We start from the raw sequence: 19604 nt of genomic DNA, 5'->3' as shown, positions 1-19604 counted from the left end.
AGGGACACCCCTGATCCTGGCCCTCTTGCTGCAGCCATGCAGGGAGCCAGTTCAGCCGGGCAGGCAGTGTCCCTCACAAGAAGAGGCCCCCCAAGGTGGCCAGCAAGGTAAGGGTGAGCAGGGATGGCAGGCGGGTTGGAAAGGGGGCCCCCCTTGTGGCCTCCCTTTCCGGCTTGCAGTTCTCCAGCCTCACTGCCTCTGGCGCTTCCCTCTCCTTGTGACTCTGTAGCCCTCCCAGCCCTGTTTCTCTTTCTTCTTCCTTTGCCCACTGGGGAAACGGGGCACCCCCTTAACCGCCCCCCCGACCTCCAGCAGAGCCCACTGGGGGCAGCCTCAGGCTGGCCCTCTTTGCATTTGCACTTTTCCTCTTGGTCCTCAGTCATCGTCCGTGGTTCCGGACCAGGCCTGCATCAGCCAGCGCTTCCTGCAGGGAACCATCATCGCCCTGGTGGTGGTCATGGCCTTCAGGTGACTTGTCCCCTGGGCTCTCAGGGTGGCTGACTAGGGAAGTGGAGCTGCCCAGTGGAGTCAGCTGCCCATGGGCTCAGGCCTGGCGGAAGAGGAGGATGTAGCTTGGGAGATCAGGCAGCTGAGGTCTCGGTGAGGTGGGCCTTTCTGCCTCTTCCCCTCTGGGGTGACCCATTTTGCAGGCATCACCTGGGAGCCCAGCCTCAGGAGCAAGGACCACAGCCTTGTCCTAGAGAGAGGGCACTGGATGGTGGCTCCAGCTCTAACGGTCACCCTTTTCTGTGGCTCCAGCGTGGTGTCCATGTCCACACTGTACGTGCTGAGCCTGCGCACAGAGGAGGACCTGGTAGACACTGATGGGTAGGTTCCTGGAGGCCAAGCCAAGCCACCAGGCCAGGTGGGGCTTTGGTGGGCAGTCCCAGGTCGGAGAGCCATGAGACTGTCTTCTCTAAAGGAGTTCATCCTTAGCCTCTCAGCCTGCTGGGGTGCTGTGGGGGTCCAGGGAGGGCCTCCTTGGGGGGTGGGCAGCCTTTCCCAGTCCCTGCTGACGCCGATGTTTCTGTCTGGCCTGTTTAGTGCCCCTCCAGGTAGCTGGGCCTGCGAGTCAGGGCTGTCTGAGGGGCTGGGGTTGGAACATGGGGTAGGGGGAAGGAGGGCCAGGGCAGGGCCTTGGGCTCTGTGAGCCCACTGTCACCCCCAGCTCCTGGGGCCACCTCTGACTGTGTCTTCTCTTCTCTCTTCCCCTTTGCCTGTCTCACCCTTTGCCTTTTTGCTGCCCCTTAGCTCTTTTGCCGTGTCCACTTCCTGTCTCCTGGCCCTGCTCCGGCCCCAGCCCCCTGGGGGGAGTAAGGCCTTGTGCCCATGGTACGTGCTGACCGGCGCCCCTCTCCTCTGGCTCCTGCTGCCCCTCTTCCTGCCTCCCTCCCCTCCCTCTCTGCCTCTCCAGGACTGTCAGGCCCTCTCCCCTCAAGCTCTCCCAGCCCCTCTGAGCTCAGCCCATCCTTCCCCAGCAGGTCCAGCCAGAGCTTTGGGACCACGCAGCTCCGACAGTCCCCCGTGACCACTGGGCTACCAGGCATACAGCCCTCTTTGCTGCTGGGTGCGTGTGTGGGCAGGTCTGGGGTGGGACAGGGAGGTTGCTATGTTCTGTTTCGGGGGCTCCTCCGGCTCATACAGCCTCTGGCCTCCTCAGTGACCACCAGCCTCACCAGCTCAGCCCCAGGTTCTGCTGTCCGCACCTTGGACATGTGTTCTAGCCACCCCTGCCCTGTCATCTGCTGTTCCTCACCCACCACCAACCCTACCACTGGTCCTAGTCTTGGCCCCAGCTTTAACCCTGGCCATGTTCTCAGCCCAAGTCCCAGCCCCAGCACCAACCGCTCAGGTAAGGCTTTCTCTGGGCTGGGGCTTGGGGCGGGGGCTACCTGAGTAGAGAGAAAGGCCCAAATACTCATTGGTGGGAGGGTCTCCTGGAGCCTAGAACGAGGCTCTGGACAATGACTGGGAAGTTCCCCTGAGAGGACCAAGAGACACATGGGGTTCACTCAGTCTTGTGGGGGCCCTAGAGACAGCTGGACAGGAAGCAGCCAGCCTCCCTCTTCTTAGCCTGTCCCTGGTTCTATCCACAGGCCCCAGCCAGATGGCCCTTCTGCCAGTCACCAACATCAGAGCCAAGTCCTGGGGTCTTTCAGTCAATGGCATTGGCCACTCCAAGCATCACAAGAGTCTGGAGCCTCTGGCCAGCCCTGCAGTCCCCTTCCCTGGGGGGCAGGGCAAAGCCAAGAACAGTCCCAGCCTTGGTTTCCATGGCCGGGCCCGCCGAGGGGCCCTCCAGTCCAGCGTGGGCCCTGCTCAGCCCACCTGGGCCCAGGGCCAGTCAGGTACTTGCCGTACCCCTGACACTACCCAGCCCAGCCTGGCAAGGCTCACTGGCCAGGGCCCACCTCAGCCCAGTCATGTGACTGTCTGGGTTCAGACTTGTCAGTCAATAGACATTTGCTGAGCACAGAATAAGGATCAGGAATCATGCCTGCAGCCTTACATAGATCATCCCATTTAGTCCTCACAGCACTCCTGCGAGAAACGAATTGTTGTTCCTATTGTTCAGCTGAAGAAATGGGATGGAGACTAAGGTGAAGTGACCTGCCCAGGGTTATACAGCCCTTCCGAGGCAGGGCTTGTATTTGATCCCGAGCCTGGCTCCTCCTTCACCATGCCAGCACCAGGAGGGTGCTACACCAGGTCTCCCCTACTGTTTCCCAAACCTTGGATCTTTGGTTTTAAGAAAGCTACAGAACCTTTTATTGCAGTTTTCAAACTAGGTTCCTCTGAGGTACCCTGGGGGCTGCACTGGGGGCTGCCCTGGGGGTTGAAGGGGAGGCTGGGAGGCTTCCTGGCTTCAACCAGGCAGCTCTGCTCTCACCAACTTTGATTTGATGGGTTTTGTGGCTTCAAGAAAAAGAGAGCCTGGAAAATGTGGCTTACAGAGATGGAAATTCAATGTGATGGGGGAACCCCACGGGGGAGATGTTTGCCAGGCACCCGTTTACTGAGCTGCCTGCCACTCTGTGGCTGGCTCTGTACAGGGAACTGGGGGTGATGAAGACAGACACCCCCCTGTCCCCAAAGACCTCACAGAGATGAAAACACAGCAGTGTGATGAGGCTCTGAGGGGACATGCAGGTAGCTTTGGGACTGAGGAGGACACTTAATCCGGACGAAGGTGGGGAGGATCAGGGAAAACTTCTCTGGAGTTGGTGACATTTGAGCTGACTCTTTAAAGACCTTTGGAATTTGCCCAGTATGTATCTGATACCTGTCCTGACCACACAGGGTGTCCTGGATCCTGTTGGGGTCCTTGGGTCCCTGGGTCATGCCTCAGAGCTGAAAACGTACCAGGTCCAGCAAATGTTCAGCGGCCCCGGCTTCCCCCTTCCTGGGTGGATAGTCAGGCGGCAGCAAGACTGTATGTGAACTAGATGAGCAAGAAGGCCTGTCTCCCCCATCTGGCTTGTCACACTTCAGTCCCACCCCTACCCAGCCAGCCAGCCTGCAGTTGGTTTGTTCAGGGAGGCTGCAAGGAGCAGCTTGCTGGTAGCGGTGTAATCATCGGCCTCGGGGCAGAGGGGAGCCTGATTTGTGTGATGCTGTCAACACTGCTGATTTCAAGCTACCAGTGTAACTGACGTTTCTGAACCCAGAACTGGGAGAGATGCCCGCAGTCAGGAACAGAGGCCTTGAGTGGGCTCCTGCACACCTAGCAAGGGATGTGAAGACCCATCCCTACTTCTGGGCGTTCCAGTTCTTTTGAGGCAGACGTCAGGCTCACGGGAACTGAGTAGTCCTAGGGCTGCTGAGGAAAGGGTGTAGTGTGATGCTGGCCATTGTGGAGGTCTGGAAAAAAATAACCTGGAACTTATTCATACTAAGGTGTGAGTGACTGCTCCAAGTCTGGCAAGGAAAGACTTGCCTGCTTCTCATTTGTGTCCTGCCTTGTCACCTTACTCCTGCCCCAACAGCCTCTCTCCTTGCAGAGCCGGTGCCCTCCCTGACCTCCATCCAGGTGCTGGAGAATTCGATGCCCATCACCTCCCAGTACTGTGCTCCAGGGGATGCCTGCAGGTGGGCTGGGCTCCCTCCCCTCACCCAGGGAGGTCCTCAGGTGACATGAGCCCAGGTGGTACAGATCGCCCAGAACTTGCCCTCTCAGGGAGGAGCCTCCCCCATAAGGCAGGGCAGCCCCTTTCCAGGCGTCTGTGGGGCTCCGGTACAGATTGGGGGCTGAGGAGTCCATGGCAGGGGGGGTGGTGGCGGCAGGGTGCCCTCAGGCTAAGGTGCCAGTTTTGCCCCTGCAGGCCTGGGAACTTCACCTACCACATCCCTGTCAGCAGCGGCACCCCACTGCACCTCAGCCTGACTCTGCAGATGAAGTGAGTGCCGGCGCGGGGGAGTGGGAGGCAGGAGGGGAGCTAGGGAGAATCTCCCGCAGAGCCTCAGAACAGCCAAGTCTGAGGACAGCCGGAGAGTCTCTGGTATTTCCTGCACGGTGGGATGAGTGCTGACTTCATTGCCTACTTCGTGGCTAACTGGCTAAATGACCTGGCCTCATGGGCTGAGGACCACATGGGATGGTCGATGGGAAAGGTTTTGTTCGAGGGCCCTGGTTATTATGCGGTGTTTCAGGCTGGGTGGAGATTCAGAGGTGTGTGGCAGGCTGGCTGGGAAGGGGCTGGGGTTGAGGGACTCCAGAACCTCATTTCTCTGGTAACTGGGCCTGTCTACAGCTCCTCCTCCCCCGTGTCTGTGGTGCTGTGCAGCCTGAGGTCAAAGGAGCAGCCATGTGAGGAGGGGGGCCTTCCACAGGGTCTCCACACCCACCAGGACACCCAGGTAGGTGCGACTGGGAAGCTGCGGGCTGGCCAGGCCCGAGCTGCTTCTCTCCTGGCACAACGGGGCCCCCAAATGGGCAAGGAGCAGAAGCTGGGAGTTATAGAGTGAAGCCATCTCCACAAGAGACACTCTGGGGCCTGGGCCTCTGTGTCCCAGGGAGGGGCACGCGTGCCCGTGTTTGTTCATTCCACTCTGCTGAGCATCTCCCGGCCCTGCCGTGCTGGAGACCTGGGGAAGAAAGCAGATCGCAGGCGCTAATGTGGATGAGTGCAATGATGGAAACAGGCGGGTGTCTGGGAGCCCATGGTGGGGAGGGCTGTGGCTCACTGGAGGTGTCTGCAGAAGCAGGAAGGAGCCAACCTCATGCTCAGGTTGGGGAAGTGGCACAGCTAGATGTGCAGCATTAGAGGGCCCCTCAAGTTCCATGTTTGGCCACCTCTTCCGGGAGAACTGGATGGCGAGCTCCTCCCTGGCCAGGTAACCTGAAGTTATAACAGTCCCTGGGGCCGATGGACCCCCAGTTTCTCCTTGAGCCTAAGAGGCCATGGGAGAAGACTCTCAGGACAAATGAAGGGAAGTAGTGATTATTTTTTCTCGCCCATTCCTGTGTTTACTCAGAAAATACTGATTGGGGCCCCATCTGTCCCAGGCCCTGTGCTGGGTGGGCCCAGCTGCAGGGGAGAGAGGTGGAATAGACACAGGTTTTGACTTCCAAGAACGTACTCTATAGTGAGGCAGAAAAGACGTGCAGAAAGCACCTCCAACAGAGGTGGGGGTGCTTCTGAGGGAGGCCCGAGCCCCGTGGCCCTGCAGAAGAGACAGTGTCCGAGAGAGAGGGAGAGCCCAGCTAGACATGCAGCAGACAAGGTGCTCGGGCCTGAAACCACATCACAGACACACAGCCAAAGCCTCAGGTAGATGGGCAAGCTGCCTGAGGCCAGGCTGCATGCCACCCTGTGAGGGAGACAGCCAGACAGACCTGGGTTTGAATCCCAGCTGTGTGATTTTGCCACACTGTGTGATTTTTAGGAAGTGGCTCAGTTTCCTCATCCAGAAGATGGGGCTAGTAGCAGCACTGTGTCACTGGATTGTACTGAGGATGGGGCTAATGAAATACTTTGATGTGCCCAGAGCATAATGGGTGAGGGAACCCAGCACAACAGGACTGGGAAGGAGGCTGGGGCCAGGTGGAGGTGGCTGTGGACCTGCCAGTCCCGGGCACGGTCTGCATGGAGTAGCTGCCATTGCTCCTTCTGCCAAAGCAGAACATGCTCCTTCCCATCTCTTCAAAGTTCTCTGCTTTTTTCCTTCATAAAACTCCCCACAGACTCCAGGACTGCGACAGCCGTGGTGAGAGATGCTGGTTGGGATAAGGGCAGCAGTCTGTCCTGACCCCTCTCTCCCTTCTCTCCAGGGCACCTCTCACCAGTGGCTAATAACCATCCTGTCCTTCCGTGAATTCACCTACCACTTCCGGGTGGCACTGCTGGTGAGCAGGGGCATCCCACCTACCCCGGAGGTCTGGGCACCCCTGTCTGCGACATGGGGCTTGAGGAATGGGGGGTTTGCACAGTATGTGGTAGGGCTGGGGCACAGTGTCAAGCAATGTCAGCAGGGAGTGCCGTCTGCCCCGCACCCCCAGAGCCGCCTCACCTTCCCACGTTCCTTCCACCCAGGGTCAGGCCAACTGCAGTTCAGAGGCTCTCGCCCAGCCAGCCGCAGACTACTACTTCCACTTCTACCGCCTGTGTGACTGAGCCGCCCTCCTGAGGCAGCACCACACCAGGGACCAGGGGTGCCCAGGTACCCCCAACACTGGATGCAATGGTGTTACACTGGAGCCCGCTGCAGGCCAGCTCTGCTGTTCACTGGCCCTACCCGAGACTGGTGAAACTGGAAGTCTTCACACTGGAGTTGCTGTTCCAGCTGGTCGCCCCTCACGGCACAGAGGGAACCTGAGAGCCAGAGACTTGCTGGGCCTTCCTGCCTGGTACCCCCTAGGGGCCAGGACAGGACCAGTTTACCTCTTTCCAGATGTGGTGGTTGGAGGGCTGGTTCAGGTGCCCTGGAGGGAAGGGGAAGCCTGTGGCCCTGATTTGTTCAGAGCCCACTCTCCCTTGCCTCCCCTTTTGAGACTGGAGCCAACCCTCTTGGAGAGAGGACCTGTCCACCTTTGAGATCAGCAAGGGGCTTGGATCCAGCCCTAAGAGACTTGGGTGGACCCCCATGAGTCAATGGAGGGCAGACGGCTCTCCCCCTTAAAGCTGTTCCCTGGGGGATGGCTTGGTAGTGGACTTTCTGGGGTTTGCCTGTTACGCCAGACTCGGACTTCTAAGCTTTAAGTGTGGCCCAGGAGGTTTCTTCTCCCTGGGAGGGCTTGGCTCCAAAGAAGTCCCAGGGCAGCCGAGGCCAGCCCTGGATGGGTTGGAGAAACTGACTTTGTGCCTTAAGTCTACTCAGTGCCTGGTGAAGCCACCCTCAGCCCTTCCCAGGCCTGAACCAGTAGGGGCCAGTGGGCCAGGTAAGCCCTAGAGCCTTGAACCAGGAATATCCAGGAAGAGGAAATTCCCTTTGAGCCCCCAGATGGTGTTGCAGCTTCACTGCCTGCGTTCCTGGGAGCATCTGGAGCTCACAGTGATCAGTGACCACATCATTCTCTCTGAGCAGAGGAGCAGGAATCCCTCAAGCAGCAGCCTGGTCTTGGCTGGTGGGCAGATGCAAGTAGCTTTTGCGTTATTAATGAAGTAATTACTAAATGCACTTAAACCAGGGCAGGAAGGAGTGGAAGGGTGGAGCTAGAAAGCTCAGTGGGCCAGAGCAGGGGTGTGACACTTGCAAAGACAGGGCTCTGACTCTGATCCCTCCCAGGGAGCCTCAGACACCCATCCCACTCCCGACCACCAAGACCCTGGGTTAGGGAAGAAGTTGTATCTTAAGTGCCACCTTCAAGTTTCTTAGTGGTGCCTGGTGCATTCTGAGGCTACATCCAGGCTCATGGAAGGAGGGTGGTATTCATTTAGCCATGTCTGCCATGGGTCCAGAAATGGGAAAGGGAATTGCTGTCCTTGCCCTGTGGTATGCTGCCACCACTTTGGGAAGCAGGCCTTGCCCCTGTCCCACCACTCATTCTCAGCTTTGAATGGGAGGCCTTTCTATAGTGGAGCTGAATCCTTGAAGCCTATGAACTGCAGGCCCCCTTTTGCCATTGATCTCAAAGCACTTGTCCTCAGGATAAGGAACAGCACGGGGATGCAGGAATAGCAGGGATAGCTTCCTCCCAGCCCCCTCCCCAATTTGGTTCCGCTGACATAGGAATTTTACGATTCCCATACCATGCAGGGGCTGAGCCTTCCTTAGGATGACTTTGTTCTCCCTCCCACTGGGGGAATCCTCCCTATGCCTTAAAACTGCCGAGCCCCACTCCGTGTAATAGGATTCCTGGGCTTCCTCAATGGGGGTTCATGTTCTTGGACTGCAGCCCCTCAGTCCTTAACTGGAAAGTGACTGTCCACTACCCCCTGGAGCCCACCTGGACACAGCACAGCCCCAAACCCGTTAGCAGCTGGCTCTGTTTCCATGCCTGGGGAGGGGTTCCTCAGTGCAGGAGTTGGGGCCAGGCTGGGGCTCCAAGCTGCTTGAGGGGGTCAACCTTGGACCAAAGTTGCCTTAAGCCTGTGGTAAAAGGGCTTCAGGGAAGGTAAGTGGGCCACCTGCTAGAAGCTGCCAGCTGCCCGGCTGGCAATGGTGTGTGTCTTGGCCCCGTCCCTGCCCTGGGGTCCAGCAGGTCATCCCTCCCTTCTCTCTCCTTTGGCGTTTGTTCCTGTAGCCACTGGGCTAATCTCCCCCTAGCTTCAAGCTGTACATAGGGCCTCCCAGTGCAAATCCTCCTGCCCATACCTTGCCCCCTTAGAAGCCTGCGTGTGCATAGAGCGCCCCCTACCTCCCAGTTAACTCCCAGTTCTTCTCCCTGAGCTTGGTATTTATCGTGTGCCAACTCTGACTCTGAGGTGGGCAGTGAGGGAAGCAGCCCCGGGCCTGCTTGCTTCCTGTCCCCGAAATGTTCTTTTCTTCTGAAGTAAATATACATATATAAATAAATGTATAAATACTGCTTTGTATCTGAGCTTGCCTCCTTGTCTCTTCTTGGGATTGGTCTGGTGGGAGAGGAGTCACCTATGAGGCTAGGGCCAATTGGAATTCAAAGTTCTTCCTGAGAAGCCTGGAATCTCTGAGCTCCTGAACCAGAGGGCCAAATGGATGCTTCATACCCCTTATCCTCTTAGCTTCATACTGGGGCTAGGAGTGGACTCATCAGCCCCTCCCATGGCCACACCTTCCCCTCCCCCGCACCCGCTGCTGCCCACCTGCATTAAAAGTAGCCACCGAGGGGAAAAGCCTTCTTAGAGGGACAAGCTGAGCATGGTGAGGATGTCCCAGCACAGAGAAGGGTGGCTATGTTTACGGCAGGGACTGGCCTAGGGCAGAATGGACCGATGTGGGTTCCTAGAGAAGTTTGTCCTAGAAACAATAGAAAAGGGTAGGCCCAGACCCTATCCACAGGTAAGCCTTAAATTCCAATGACAAAACACCGGTGCCACACAAATCTCATCCCCCTTAAGTAAATCAGCAGCAGGAACTGTGAAAGGCAGATGAGAAATGGGAAAGGGGAAGAGATTGGGGAAGCAATGTAGGTCCCAGCACCCCACCACCCCCGCAGAATGGGCCCCAGACAGGACTGCCATACATCTGCATTTATTATGAGCAGCAGGTGGGACACTTCCAGCAACAGTAAAAAAAAAAAAAAGTAATTTACAAAAGCAGGTGTTCAGTGAAGCCATCTGGTTGTTACCTAAAAGAGGAGAGGGGTATCAAAATGAGACCAATGGCCCTTCTTTCCTCCTTCTCTCCCTGCACCCCTGTGCTCCTGGGGCAAGGGCTATCGAGCACACACCTCTGAGGATGAGCCACCACAGCTGATTCCCAGTGGCCTGTTTGGTAGATTGTCTGCAGCAAGTTTTAAGCCCTGGATCTTGACCCCCTTTCAGCCAGCTGACTTCCCAGAAGCCTCTCCAAGTCACTGGGGTCTGACTTCTAAGAATGTAAATGTACAACCATGGGATGCCTGCGTCCACACTTCTACGTGGTACATCCCAAAGGAAGATCAAGGCCTTGGGCCATGTAAGCTCAGAACTGACAAAGTCACATTTGGCTCAACTCCATATGAGGGGCAGGGAAAGAGGCACAAATGTCTAGTGTCCCTACCCATTCCACTGAATCTGTCTCCATCAACCAAGAGGTCATGCTGGTAAGAGCTTTAAGGACCCTGCTGACCTGACTCTGGGGAGGCTTCCCTGGGCTATGCCTTGGAGGCTCACGTGTCCATCCCATTGCAGCTCTTACCCTTGGGTGATCACACGTAGATGCCGACCCAGAGCAGAAGGAAGAGGACTCCAAAGCCCATGAAGAGTGAGGCCACCAAGGAGATGAGGAGCTCTTTATAGATATCACGAGTGTACTTGGTAGAGGTGACCTCGTAACTGGGCACAGCAGTTAAGGCAAAGCGAAGGGGTGGACTGTGGAGTGCACAGAGCCCAGCCCACGGCACTCTGAGGAGAAAAGTATTGGCTCAATGCCTTCTGAGAGGCCTATCTGGCTCAGAGCAGCCAGGCAGAGGGGCCTAAGAGATGCCTTGGACTCTGGTACTCCACTGCCATGAAGAAAATGAGACCCAGAGGAGTTAGGTCACTTGCCCCAGGTCACACAGCTTATGAGGGCCAGAGCTGGGACTAGCCCTCAGACCTCCTGACACCTGAGTGCACCCTTCCTTACACCACCTTTCCAACTGTAGCACCCCTATTCCCCACCTCCACTCCAGCCAGGCCCCCTGCTCACCGTCTTGGAAATCCAAAGAACAAACTGAGCTCACCTGAACTTGGGAAATAAGGCCATAACCTGCCCCTGGGCATCACCAGCCCTCCTCTCCTCCTTACCTTCTCTCAGCCCCAATCCAATGTACAAAACCGGCGGGGTCCATGTACCTAGCGTGGTTTCTCCCTGAGCTTCCCACATCACTAATGCTGGTCCTCTGGCTGCTCAGTGAAAGGATACACGAAGAACCAGGCGGTGAAGAACATGCCGATGGCCAAAAGCACCACAGTCAGATGGGGGAAGACAGCTGGGTTCACTGGGCTGGTATATCTGCTCATAGCCTCGAGCTCCTAGAGGAGGGCAAGAGATCACAGCTATCAAAGAATCCCATGATTTCAGCCTGGAGAGAACGCGGGGTTATCAAGGAGCCTGGTGCTGCTGTGAAAGAGGCTGATTTTAGCCCAGAAATATAGCTGCAGATCAATGGTCCTTAGCATTTTCTGAGGCCAATGATCTGACCACTATGAAAATGTGACTAAAGGTACAAACTCTCTGCCTGAGAAAAACCACATACAAGAAAAAGTTTGCCTACAATTTCCGGAGCTTTGTGGACCAGTGCCTATAGACACCAAGCTGAGAACCCCTGCTGTAAGTCACTGACTGGTGGTACCCAGATCTCAATATCTCTTTTTTTGACGGAGTCTCATTTTTTGGACGGCGTCTCACTCTGTCGCCTGGGCTGGAGGGCAGTGGCACGATCTTGGCTCACTGCAACCTCTGCCTCCCGGGTTCTAGAGATTCTCACACCTCAGCCTCTCGAGTAGCTGGGATTACAGGTGCGCACCACCACATCTAATTTTTGTATTTTTAGTAGAGATGGGGTTTTGCCAGGATGGTCTTAAATTCCTGACCTCAGGTGATCTGCCTGCCTCGGCCTCCCAAAGTACTGAGATTACAGGTGTGAGTTGCCGCGCCCAGGCTCAATTTTTTTTTTTTTTCAGACAGTCTTGCTCTATCACCCAGGCTGGAGTGCCTGGAGTGCAGTGGTGTGAACTCGGCTCACTGCAAGCTCCGCCTTCTGGGTTCAAGTGATTCTCCTGCCTCAGCCTCCCAAGCAGCTGGGATTACAGGCGTGAACCGCCATGCCCGGCTAATTTTTTGTATTTTTAGTAGAGACAGGGTTTCACGTTGCTGGCCAGGCTGGTCTTGAACTTCTGACCTCCTGATCCGCCCGCCTCGGCCTCCCAAAGTGCTGGGAATACAAGAGTGAGCCACCGCGCCTGGCCCTCAATTTCCAATTCAGTATTTTCCTCACTACCTATGCTATTATGGAATCTTGTGAGCTATGGTCAAGACGTTCAAGTTCTGGTTCTACTGAGTAATCTGAGTCTGAGTAAAGTGATTGCAATATCTATTTCACAGGACTGAAAAATAAGAAAGATGATGAATCAAAGCACCTAGTGCCTGGCAGGGAGTATTTTGCTCAATAGGTATTTGCTTCCTTCCTAAGGCTGTAGGGAAGATGATGAGATAATGCCTTTTATGAAAGAGGGCTGTAAACGTAAAGATCTGTACAAATGTTAACTTCATTGTCACCCGTCAGCCAATGCTTCTAAAATCCAGAACATAACAACTCCAGAGAACTAAACTGCCCCCATTGTTCTGAGACACTGGAATTCAATTCAGTAAACAATCACGGCCCCCTTCCCCCAAAATGATAAAGACAATCACTGCCATTTATTGAGCTTCCAATTACGGGCCCTGTTTGGCACTGGGAATACAAAGATGAATAGACATCATCCCAGAGCTAGATGCGCGTCAGACGGTGGTCACTAGGAGGCGTGGCCGAAAACAAAGAAGTCCATGGAACGTGGCCAGAGATCTGTAGAGGCTGTGGGCGCTCCTAGGAGAGTCTGGCCAAGTGCCTGAGAGTTGGAAGTGCTTCACCAAGAAACATTTGCCCAGGGCATTGTAGGATGGGCACGGGTTCGACAGAAGAACTTTCCAGATAAAGATAACACACCACCGATAACAGAGATATACAAACTAGAAGGTATTCAAACTTCGCCCCACGCCTCTCACCCTTAGAAAACGCGAGCTCAGAAACCTAAGGAGTTCATGGCAAGGGGCTTCCCCCTTCCCCACCCTTCAGCCCAAGCCGGAGGTTCCAGGAGCGTCTAGCCCTCTGGATCTCCGGCGTCTAAGGAGAGAAGCGCGGTGTGGGTCAGACCCCGAGGGGTCCTCGCATCTCCGTCTGGAACTCCCCTCAACGATCTCACCATTTTGCCCCGCGCAGGCTAATCCGCCGCTCCGCCACCGGAAGAACACGTCGGCAGGAGCAGGCGCCCAGCACAACCGGAAAAGGAAGTGCCTCCGGAGCAAGTGGCATTGAGGGACTTGTAGTCCTGCGATTTAGGGTGTAGAGGGAGCAGGGGCCTGCGGGGACCTGGTGTGGGTGGAGTGGGGACAAGCGGTGGAGAAGGGTACGCCAGGGTCGCTGAGAGACTCTGTTCTCCCTGGAGGGACTGGTTGCCATGAGAGCAGCCGTCTGAGGGGACGCAGTGTGCACTACACGCCCCAAGAGGCTGTGCGTGGCAAGCAGGTCACGTGACGGGAGCGCGGGCTTTGGAAGGCGGCTGAACGTCAGGCGACCCGCCGCTAAGCTGAGAAGGGAGAGCGGGTTTAGGACCGCCTGCCCGGGGCAACCCCGAACCAAGCTTTAGCCGCCGAGGCCTCGTGTCCCAAAGGCCAGGTGAGACCCCGTGGGAGGCGCCTCCGGGAACGACGGGGTCCGCTTGGCGCTGGGGGCCGTGGGGAGCCGGGGTCTGGAGTGCGCGGGATTCGCAGTCAAGCAGTCCCGCCACTTTTCCCCCTGTGAGCCTTGGGCCAGTCACGTAAACGCCGAGCCTCTTTTTCCTCCATTGTAGAAAAGCGGTAATAAGTTCCGCCTTATGCGGTCGTGTTGTATTTTTCCTAAGACTTTGGACGAGAAACATTTCTGACACTTGAGTTGTTTAGGCCCCTTCCCTGCCTACCTGTCTGTGGGACGCCGCGAGGGGATCAAGGGCTACATGGCCTGGTCCTCAGTCCACACTCCAGCAGCGCGGCCGGCTTGAGGCAAGAGCCGAAGGGTTGAACAGGCCTGGAGAGGGGACATTAGAGGTTTCCGTCTGTTGTCTCAGTTAACCCTGGCAGCAACCCTGAGAGATAGGCATGGTAATCGTTCTTCTTCTGTAGATGAGAAAATAAACCTCAGTGGCTTGGTAATGCCACACGGATGGTAAATGGCGCGCCTAGATTCAAGGCCAGAATCTTTTGCCGCTGCAATTCACAGGGGAATTACTCATATTAATCAAATGAATAATTCATTATCCATTAATTATTAATTGATTAATAATCCAGGGATGGACCTGGAAGGACGCGTGAGAGGATGGCGAGAGGAGGGCACAGCTAAGGAAAAGTGGGAAAAGGCGGGCCTTATTCCAGCTTTCTGTTGAGATCCCAGAATGTAAGGTTAGGTTGGGAACCAGAACATGAAAGATCGTGATGCCATGCTGAAGTGTTTGGACTGAATTAGAAAGAAGAATTGAACAGTCATTGATGCTCTAGAAAGAACCCTGTGAAGAAAGAGTGGGAACAATGAAAAGGCCTGATGGAGTCTTCCGTTTCTTCTTTCTCTTTTGTTTTGTCTTCTTTTCTTTTCTTGACAGGGTCTTGCTCTGTTGCCCAGGCTGGAGTGTGGTGGCACAATCATAGCTCGCTGCAGCCTGGAACTCCTGGGCTCCTGTGATCCTCCCACCACGGCCTCCCAAAGTGCTGGGATTACTGACCAGAGCCTCCGTGCCTGGCCCCAGTAGAATATTTCTTGGAGTATTGGACACATACCAACAGTGGGTACAAGATGAGTTTTTTATTTTTTTATTTTTTTGAGACGGAGTCTCACTCTTGCTAGGCTGGAGTGCAGTGGCACAATCTCAGCTTACTGCATTCTCTGCCTCCTGGGTTCAAGCGATTCTCCTGCCTCAGCCTCCCGAGTAGCTGGGATTACAGGTGCACGCCACCACACCCAGCTAATTTTTTTTTTTTTTTTTTTGTATTTTTAGTAGAGACAGGGTTTCACTGTGTTGGCCAGGATGGCAAGATGATTTTAAATTGCACCCCCTAAAAATCCTTTTTAATAGTTATACATTTAACACATATTAAAATATAACTAATAGAACACAAATATTATTGCTTATGAGTTTTCCAGTTTAGTTTTAAAAAAAAAATTGTAAGTGAATGAAAGTACAGGTTTTAGTTGGAAGTAGCAAAAATCGTGAGGGTGATTTGGGAAACACTGCTATCTGGGAAACACTGAACTCTGAAGTGCAGTACTCTTTTGAGCCCAGTGACTACAGCATGCCAGACCCCTAAATCAGGACCTGGGGAGGAACCATGGAGTTAACATTTCAGACTGAGTGGTGGAGAGAAAACGCAAAGGGAAAGACTTGAAACTCTAGCAACATTATAATAAAAGTAGAAACTCTTATGTGCTGAGGCGATGACGAAAAGAGTTTAGAGAAGCTTGTGAGAAAGCCACATCACCTCCATTCAGATATGTTTGCAATCCCTTTTCAAGGCTACCTTGTTAGTCAGGGTTCTCCAGAGACTCAAAACAAATCAGATCTGTTTGTTTAGCTGGTGTATTTGCCTGTCTTTCAGGTCTGCCATTATGGTCCCTGGACTCCTCAAGCCAGGCCAAGCACCCTGGCCTTCTGTGGTCCTTGATGGAGACCTATGTTGCAGGTTTTTTTTTTTGTATAATAAATAATGCTGCTACCGTAGAATATCAACAATATCTTATTTCTCTAAGCACCTGGTTCAATTTCTGGTACTCGTTGAGCCTTACTATTGAGTAAATTCTCCTGCTAGACTGAGTTTTTTGAGAATGGGGACCTTGTTCATCTTTTTATCTTTAGCAGTGCTGACATGGTGTCCTTTTTGTTGTGTGGAATTTAGTTGAAGGCATGAAGTTGGTGAGATAACACCAGTTATAACCTTTCTCCTTTCCTCTGTCTCTGACTTGCCTTTCTTTTTTAGTCATCCCTCCTCTGTGTTGCCATGGGAATTCAAGGCCTGGCCAAACTAATTGCTGATGTGGCCCCCAGTGCCATCCGGGAGAATGACATCAAGAGCTACTTTGGCCGTAAGGTGGCCATTGATGCCTCTATGAGCATTTATCAGTTCCTGATTGCTGTTCGCCAGGGTGGGGATGTGCTGCAGAATGAGGAGGGTGAGACCACCAGCCACCTGATGGGCATGTTCTACCGCACCATTCGCATGATGGAGAACGGCATCAAGCCTGTGTATGTCTTTGATGGCAAGCCGCCACAGCTCAAGTCAGGCGAGCTGGCCAAACGCAGTGAGCGGCGGGCTGAGGCAGAGAAGCAGCTGCAGCAGGCTCAAGCTGCTGGGGCCGAGCAGGAGGTGGAAAAATTCACTAAGCGGCTGGTGAAGGTCACTAAGCAGCACAATGATGAGTGCAAACATCTGCTGAGCCTCATGGGCATCCCTTATCTTGATGCACCCAGCGAGGCAGAGGCCAGCTGTGCTGCCCTGGTGAAGGCTGGCAAAGTCTATGCTGCGGCTACCGAGGACATGGACTGCCTCACCTTCGGCAGCCCTGTGCTAATGCGACACCTGACTGCCAGTGAAGCCAAAAAGCTGCCAATCCAGGAATTCCACCTGAGCCGGATTCTGCAGGAGCTGGGCCTGAACCAGGAACAGTTTGTGGATCTGTGCATCCTGCTAGGCAGTGACTACTGTGAGAGTATCCGGGGTATTGGGCCCAAGCGGGCTGTGGACCTCATCCAGAAGCACAAGAGCATCGAGGAGATCGTGCGGCGACTTGACCCCAACAAGTACCCTGTGCCAGAAAATTGGCTCCACAAGGAGGCTCACCAGCTCTTCTTGGAACCTGAGGTGCTGGACCCAGAGTCTGTGGAGCTGAAGTGGAGTGAGCCAAATGAAGAAGAGCTGATCAAGTTCATGTGTGGTGAAAAGCAGTTCTCTGAGGAGCGAATCCGCAGTGGGGTCAAGAGGCTGAGTAAGAGCCGCCAAGGCAGCACCCAGGGCCGCCTGGATGATTTCTTCAAGGTGACCGGCTCACTCTCTTCAGCTAAGCGCAAGGAGCCAGAACCCAAGGGATCCACTAAGAAGAAGGCAAAGACTGGGGCAGCAGGGAAGTTTAAAAGGGGAAAATAAATGTGTTTCCCCATTATACCTCCTTGACCCCAGAATATTTGCCCTCTTGTACCCTTAAGAGCTACAGCTAGAGAAACCTTCACGGGGTGGAGAGAGGATTCTAAGGCTTTTCTAGTGTGACGCTTTTCAGTAGTGCTAGTCCCTTTTTTACTTGATCTTAATGGCAAGAAGGCCACAGAGGTATTTTTCCTTTTTTAGCTCAGGAAAATATGTCAGGCTCAAACCACTTCTCAGGCAGTTTAATGGACACTAAGTCCATTGTTACATGAAAGTGATAGATAGCAACAAGTTTTGGAGAAGAGAGAGGGAGATAAAAGGGGGAGACAAAAGATGTACAGAAATGATTTCCTGGCTGGCCAACTGGTGGCCAGTGGGAGGTGATGGTGGACCTAGACTGTGCTTTTCTGTCTTGTTCAGCCTTGACCCACCTTGAGAGAGCGCCATCAGGAAGGCGCATCTTAGCAGATGGGAGGAACTGCTGAGAGAAGATAGGCAGAGAGCTGGAGCCCCTGGAGTTGACTGTGTCTGTGTTTGTGACTGATTACTGGCTGTGTCTTGGGTGGGCAGAAACTCGAACTTGCTATGTAATTTGTGTCTAGTTATTCAGAGGAGTAAGATGGTGATGTTCATCTGGCAATCAGCTGAGTTGAGACTTTGGAATAAGACACTGGTTTTCATGCGCTGTTTTTGTTTTAAAGTTATGAAGAAAAAAAGTCAATAAAATTCTAAAAGTAACCAAAATGTCGTGTTCTTTGAGAACATTTGAAAATATCCCAAGTGACCATGGCTCCAAATAGCTTTCCTTTTCACTCTTAACATGCTGTAATTGCACTCGATTAACAATGGCTGGTTTGAGAGTGGCCACAAGATGGCGCCATGCTCCATAAAATGGCCATAGCAGCTAGATGGAACTTCAGCCCTTAGGAGGAGGATGCTTTGTTTATTTTATCTTGCTGGGAGAGGAGTTTTAATATGTTGAATAGATTTCTAGTCTCTCACTCCATGTGAGATCAAAGGAGTGCCTTTAAGAAAGCCTCACAATTTAGATCAACTACCTCATAACATCCAAGCATTTACTTTGCCACTACTTGTAAACTGAAAGCTGCCATTCAGAAACCATTTGCTTGTTCCTTTTGTAACCTCAAATCCAAGATATTGTTTCCCATAGAGATGGCATGTTTTTGAACTTTGAAAGTTTTATAATCCTGATAAAGCTTGGCCCATTTGAATGTCCGATGTTTTAGCATTCCTGTCAGGGCCATTTGAAGTTAACAGGGACACTTATGTAACTGTCCGAAATTTAAGCTGGCAATGTCTTGACAGATTAAACAGGTAGGGAGCCTGAAGACCAGTAGTTTTCAAGTCTTTTAATGGAGAAACCTATTCTTCAAGTGTAATCTTATGTGAAACTAGGATGTACAGGTTCCTCTGGTTGAAGCTGGAATGGGATAAAGTTTACCCAGCAACGGCCTCATAACTAGGGTACTTTTTGAAAACTGGTGTTGACAAAAAGTTCTATCCCAAGGGCAGGTAACTTTTGAAACCGATTTTCCCAGATTATACCAAGCCACACAACTTATTTGAGCTCTGTTTTCTGATTCAGGTAGATTGCTTCTAAATCTGCAGTAATGGTGATAGGAACTAAAGACGGTAAGATTTCTTTTTTTTTTTTTTTTTTCTGAGACAGAGTCTCTTGCTCTGTCACCCAGGCTGGAGTTCAGTAGTGCGATCTTGGCTCAATGCAGCCTCAGCCTCCTGGGCTCAAGTGATTCTCCCACCTCAGCCTCCCAGGCAGCTGGGATTACAGGCACAGGCCACCATGCCTGGATAATTTTTCAATTTTTTGTAAAGATGGGATCTCACTGTCGCCCAGGCTGGTCTTGAACTCCTGGGCTCAAGTAATCCTCCCGCCTCGGCCTCCTAAAGGCTAGGATTACGTGTGCCGTTCTCTCCCAGTGCTGGGATTACAGGATGAGCCACCTTGCCTGGTGAAATGTTAAGATTTCTTAGGAGTTATTGCCTCAGTGCAGTAGCTCTTCATAATTAAGGGCTTATACCCTGTGGTGGTCAAGAATGTAGCGGTTTTCTTTTGTCTTTTGAAGGTAAGTTTGTCTCCTATAGAATTTTGTTAATCTAACTTTCTGTGTGCACACTGCAGGGAAGATTAATGATGCCTACAAATGTTTTTGCTCAGGAGAGCTGTTCTAGTTGGATGGTTAAGAGGCATTGCTCTGCAGTCAAGCTCTGAGGGATCACACTTGCAGAGAAAGATTTAGGCAGATAGGACTTAGGGAGACTATTTGGAAACTAGAAATGAGTTTAAAAGTAAAGAGAGGCCAGGCGCAGTGGCTCACACCTGTAATCCCAACACTTTGGGAGGCCGAGGCGGGTGGATCACCTGAGGTCAGGAGTTCAAGACAAGCCTGGCCACCATGGTGAAACCCTGTCTCTACTAAAAATAAAAAATTAGCTGGGCGTGGTGGTGCATGCTTGTAATCCCAGCTACCCGGGAGGCTGAAGTAGAATTGCTTGGACCCAGGAGGCAGAGGTTGCAATCAGCTGAGATCACGCCATTACACTCCAGCCTGGGCAACAAGAGTGAAACTCTGGTCTCAAGAAAAAAAAAAAAAAAAAAA

General features: G+C 53.2%; 4 protein-coding genes across 15 annotated transcripts in view; 2 read left to right on the top strand and 2 right to left on the bottom strand.

Moving 5' to 3' along the window:
- Positions 1-8979, top strand: part of MYRF (myelin regulatory factor) — a 35982-nt gene extending 27003 nt beyond the window's left edge. Inside the window, exons 16-27 of one of the 10 annotated variants that reach the window (XM_024255813.2) lie at positions 35-107; positions 380-468; positions 760-828; positions 1252-1332; positions 1482-1567; positions 1661-1852; positions 2097-2348; positions 3987-4089; positions 4323-4397; positions 4752-4857; positions 6272-6346; positions 6534-8979. In XM_024255813.2, the coding sequence (XP_024111581.2) occupies positions 35-107; positions 380-468; positions 760-828; positions 1252-1332; positions 1482-1567; positions 1661-1852; positions 2097-2348; positions 3987-4089; positions 4323-4397; positions 4752-4857; positions 6272-6346; positions 6534-6614 (1282 nt within the window). In that variant the 3' untranslated portion in view covers positions 6615-8979. Of the gene's footprint in view, positions 1-34; positions 108-379; positions 469-759; positions 829-1251; positions 1333-1478; positions 1568-1660; positions 1853-2096; positions 2349-3986; positions 4090-4322; positions 4398-4751; positions 4858-6271 lie in introns of all 10 variants that reach the window. The other 9 variants (XM_054524255.1, XM_054524254.1, XM_054524253.1 and 6 more) reach the window with 9 other exon arrangements.
- FADS3 (fatty acid desaturase 3) overlaps positions 1-19604 on the bottom strand; it is a 227842-nt gene that overhangs the window by 52978 nt on the left and 155260 nt on the right. The gene's annotated exons all lie outside the window — the stretch shown is intronic.
- On the bottom strand, positions 9594-13209 carry TMEM258 (transmembrane protein 258). Of its 2 annotated transcripts, none has more exons than XM_002821676.4 (4): positions 13005-13209; positions 10966-11075; positions 10258-10394; positions 9594-9706 (listed from the first exon to the last, which is right to left on the bottom strand). In XM_002821676.4, exons 1-3 carry the CDS (start codon positions 13005-13007, stop codon positions 10268-10270), a joined length of 240 nt encoding a protein of 79 aa, XP_002821722.1. In that variant the 5' UTR covers positions 13008-13209; the 3' UTR covers positions 9594-9706; positions 10258-10267. The 2 variants fall into 2 exon arrangements, with proteins under 2 accessions (XP_002821722.1, XP_054380239.1); XM_054524264.2 differs by lacking the exon at positions 9594-9706 and adding an exon at positions 9814-9948.
- On the top strand, positions 11730-17703 carry FEN1 (flap structure-specific endonuclease 1). Of its 2 annotated transcripts, none has more exons than XM_054524262.2 (2): positions 11730-12778; positions 15805-17703. In XM_054524262.2, the coding sequence occupies exon 2, from the start codon at positions 15826-15828 to the stop codon at positions 16966-16968; it is 1143 nt and encodes a 380-aa protein (XP_054380237.1). In that variant the 5' UTR covers positions 11730-12778; positions 15805-15825; the 3' UTR covers positions 16969-17703. The 2 variants fall into 2 exon arrangements, with proteins under 2 accessions (XP_054380237.1, XP_002821720.1); XM_002821674.6 differs by lacking the exon at positions 11730-12778 and adding an exon at positions 13282-13477.

The sequence above is a fragment of the Pongo abelii genome, chromosome 9 (assembly GCF_028885655.2).
Source record: "Pongo abelii isolate AG06213 chromosome 9, NHGRI_mPonAbe1-v2.0_pri, whole genome shotgun sequence".
NCBI lineage: Eukaryota > Metazoa > Chordata > Mammalia > Primates > Hominidae > Pongo > Pongo abelii.
This window is presented reverse-complemented; position numbering and strand designations above follow the sequence as displayed.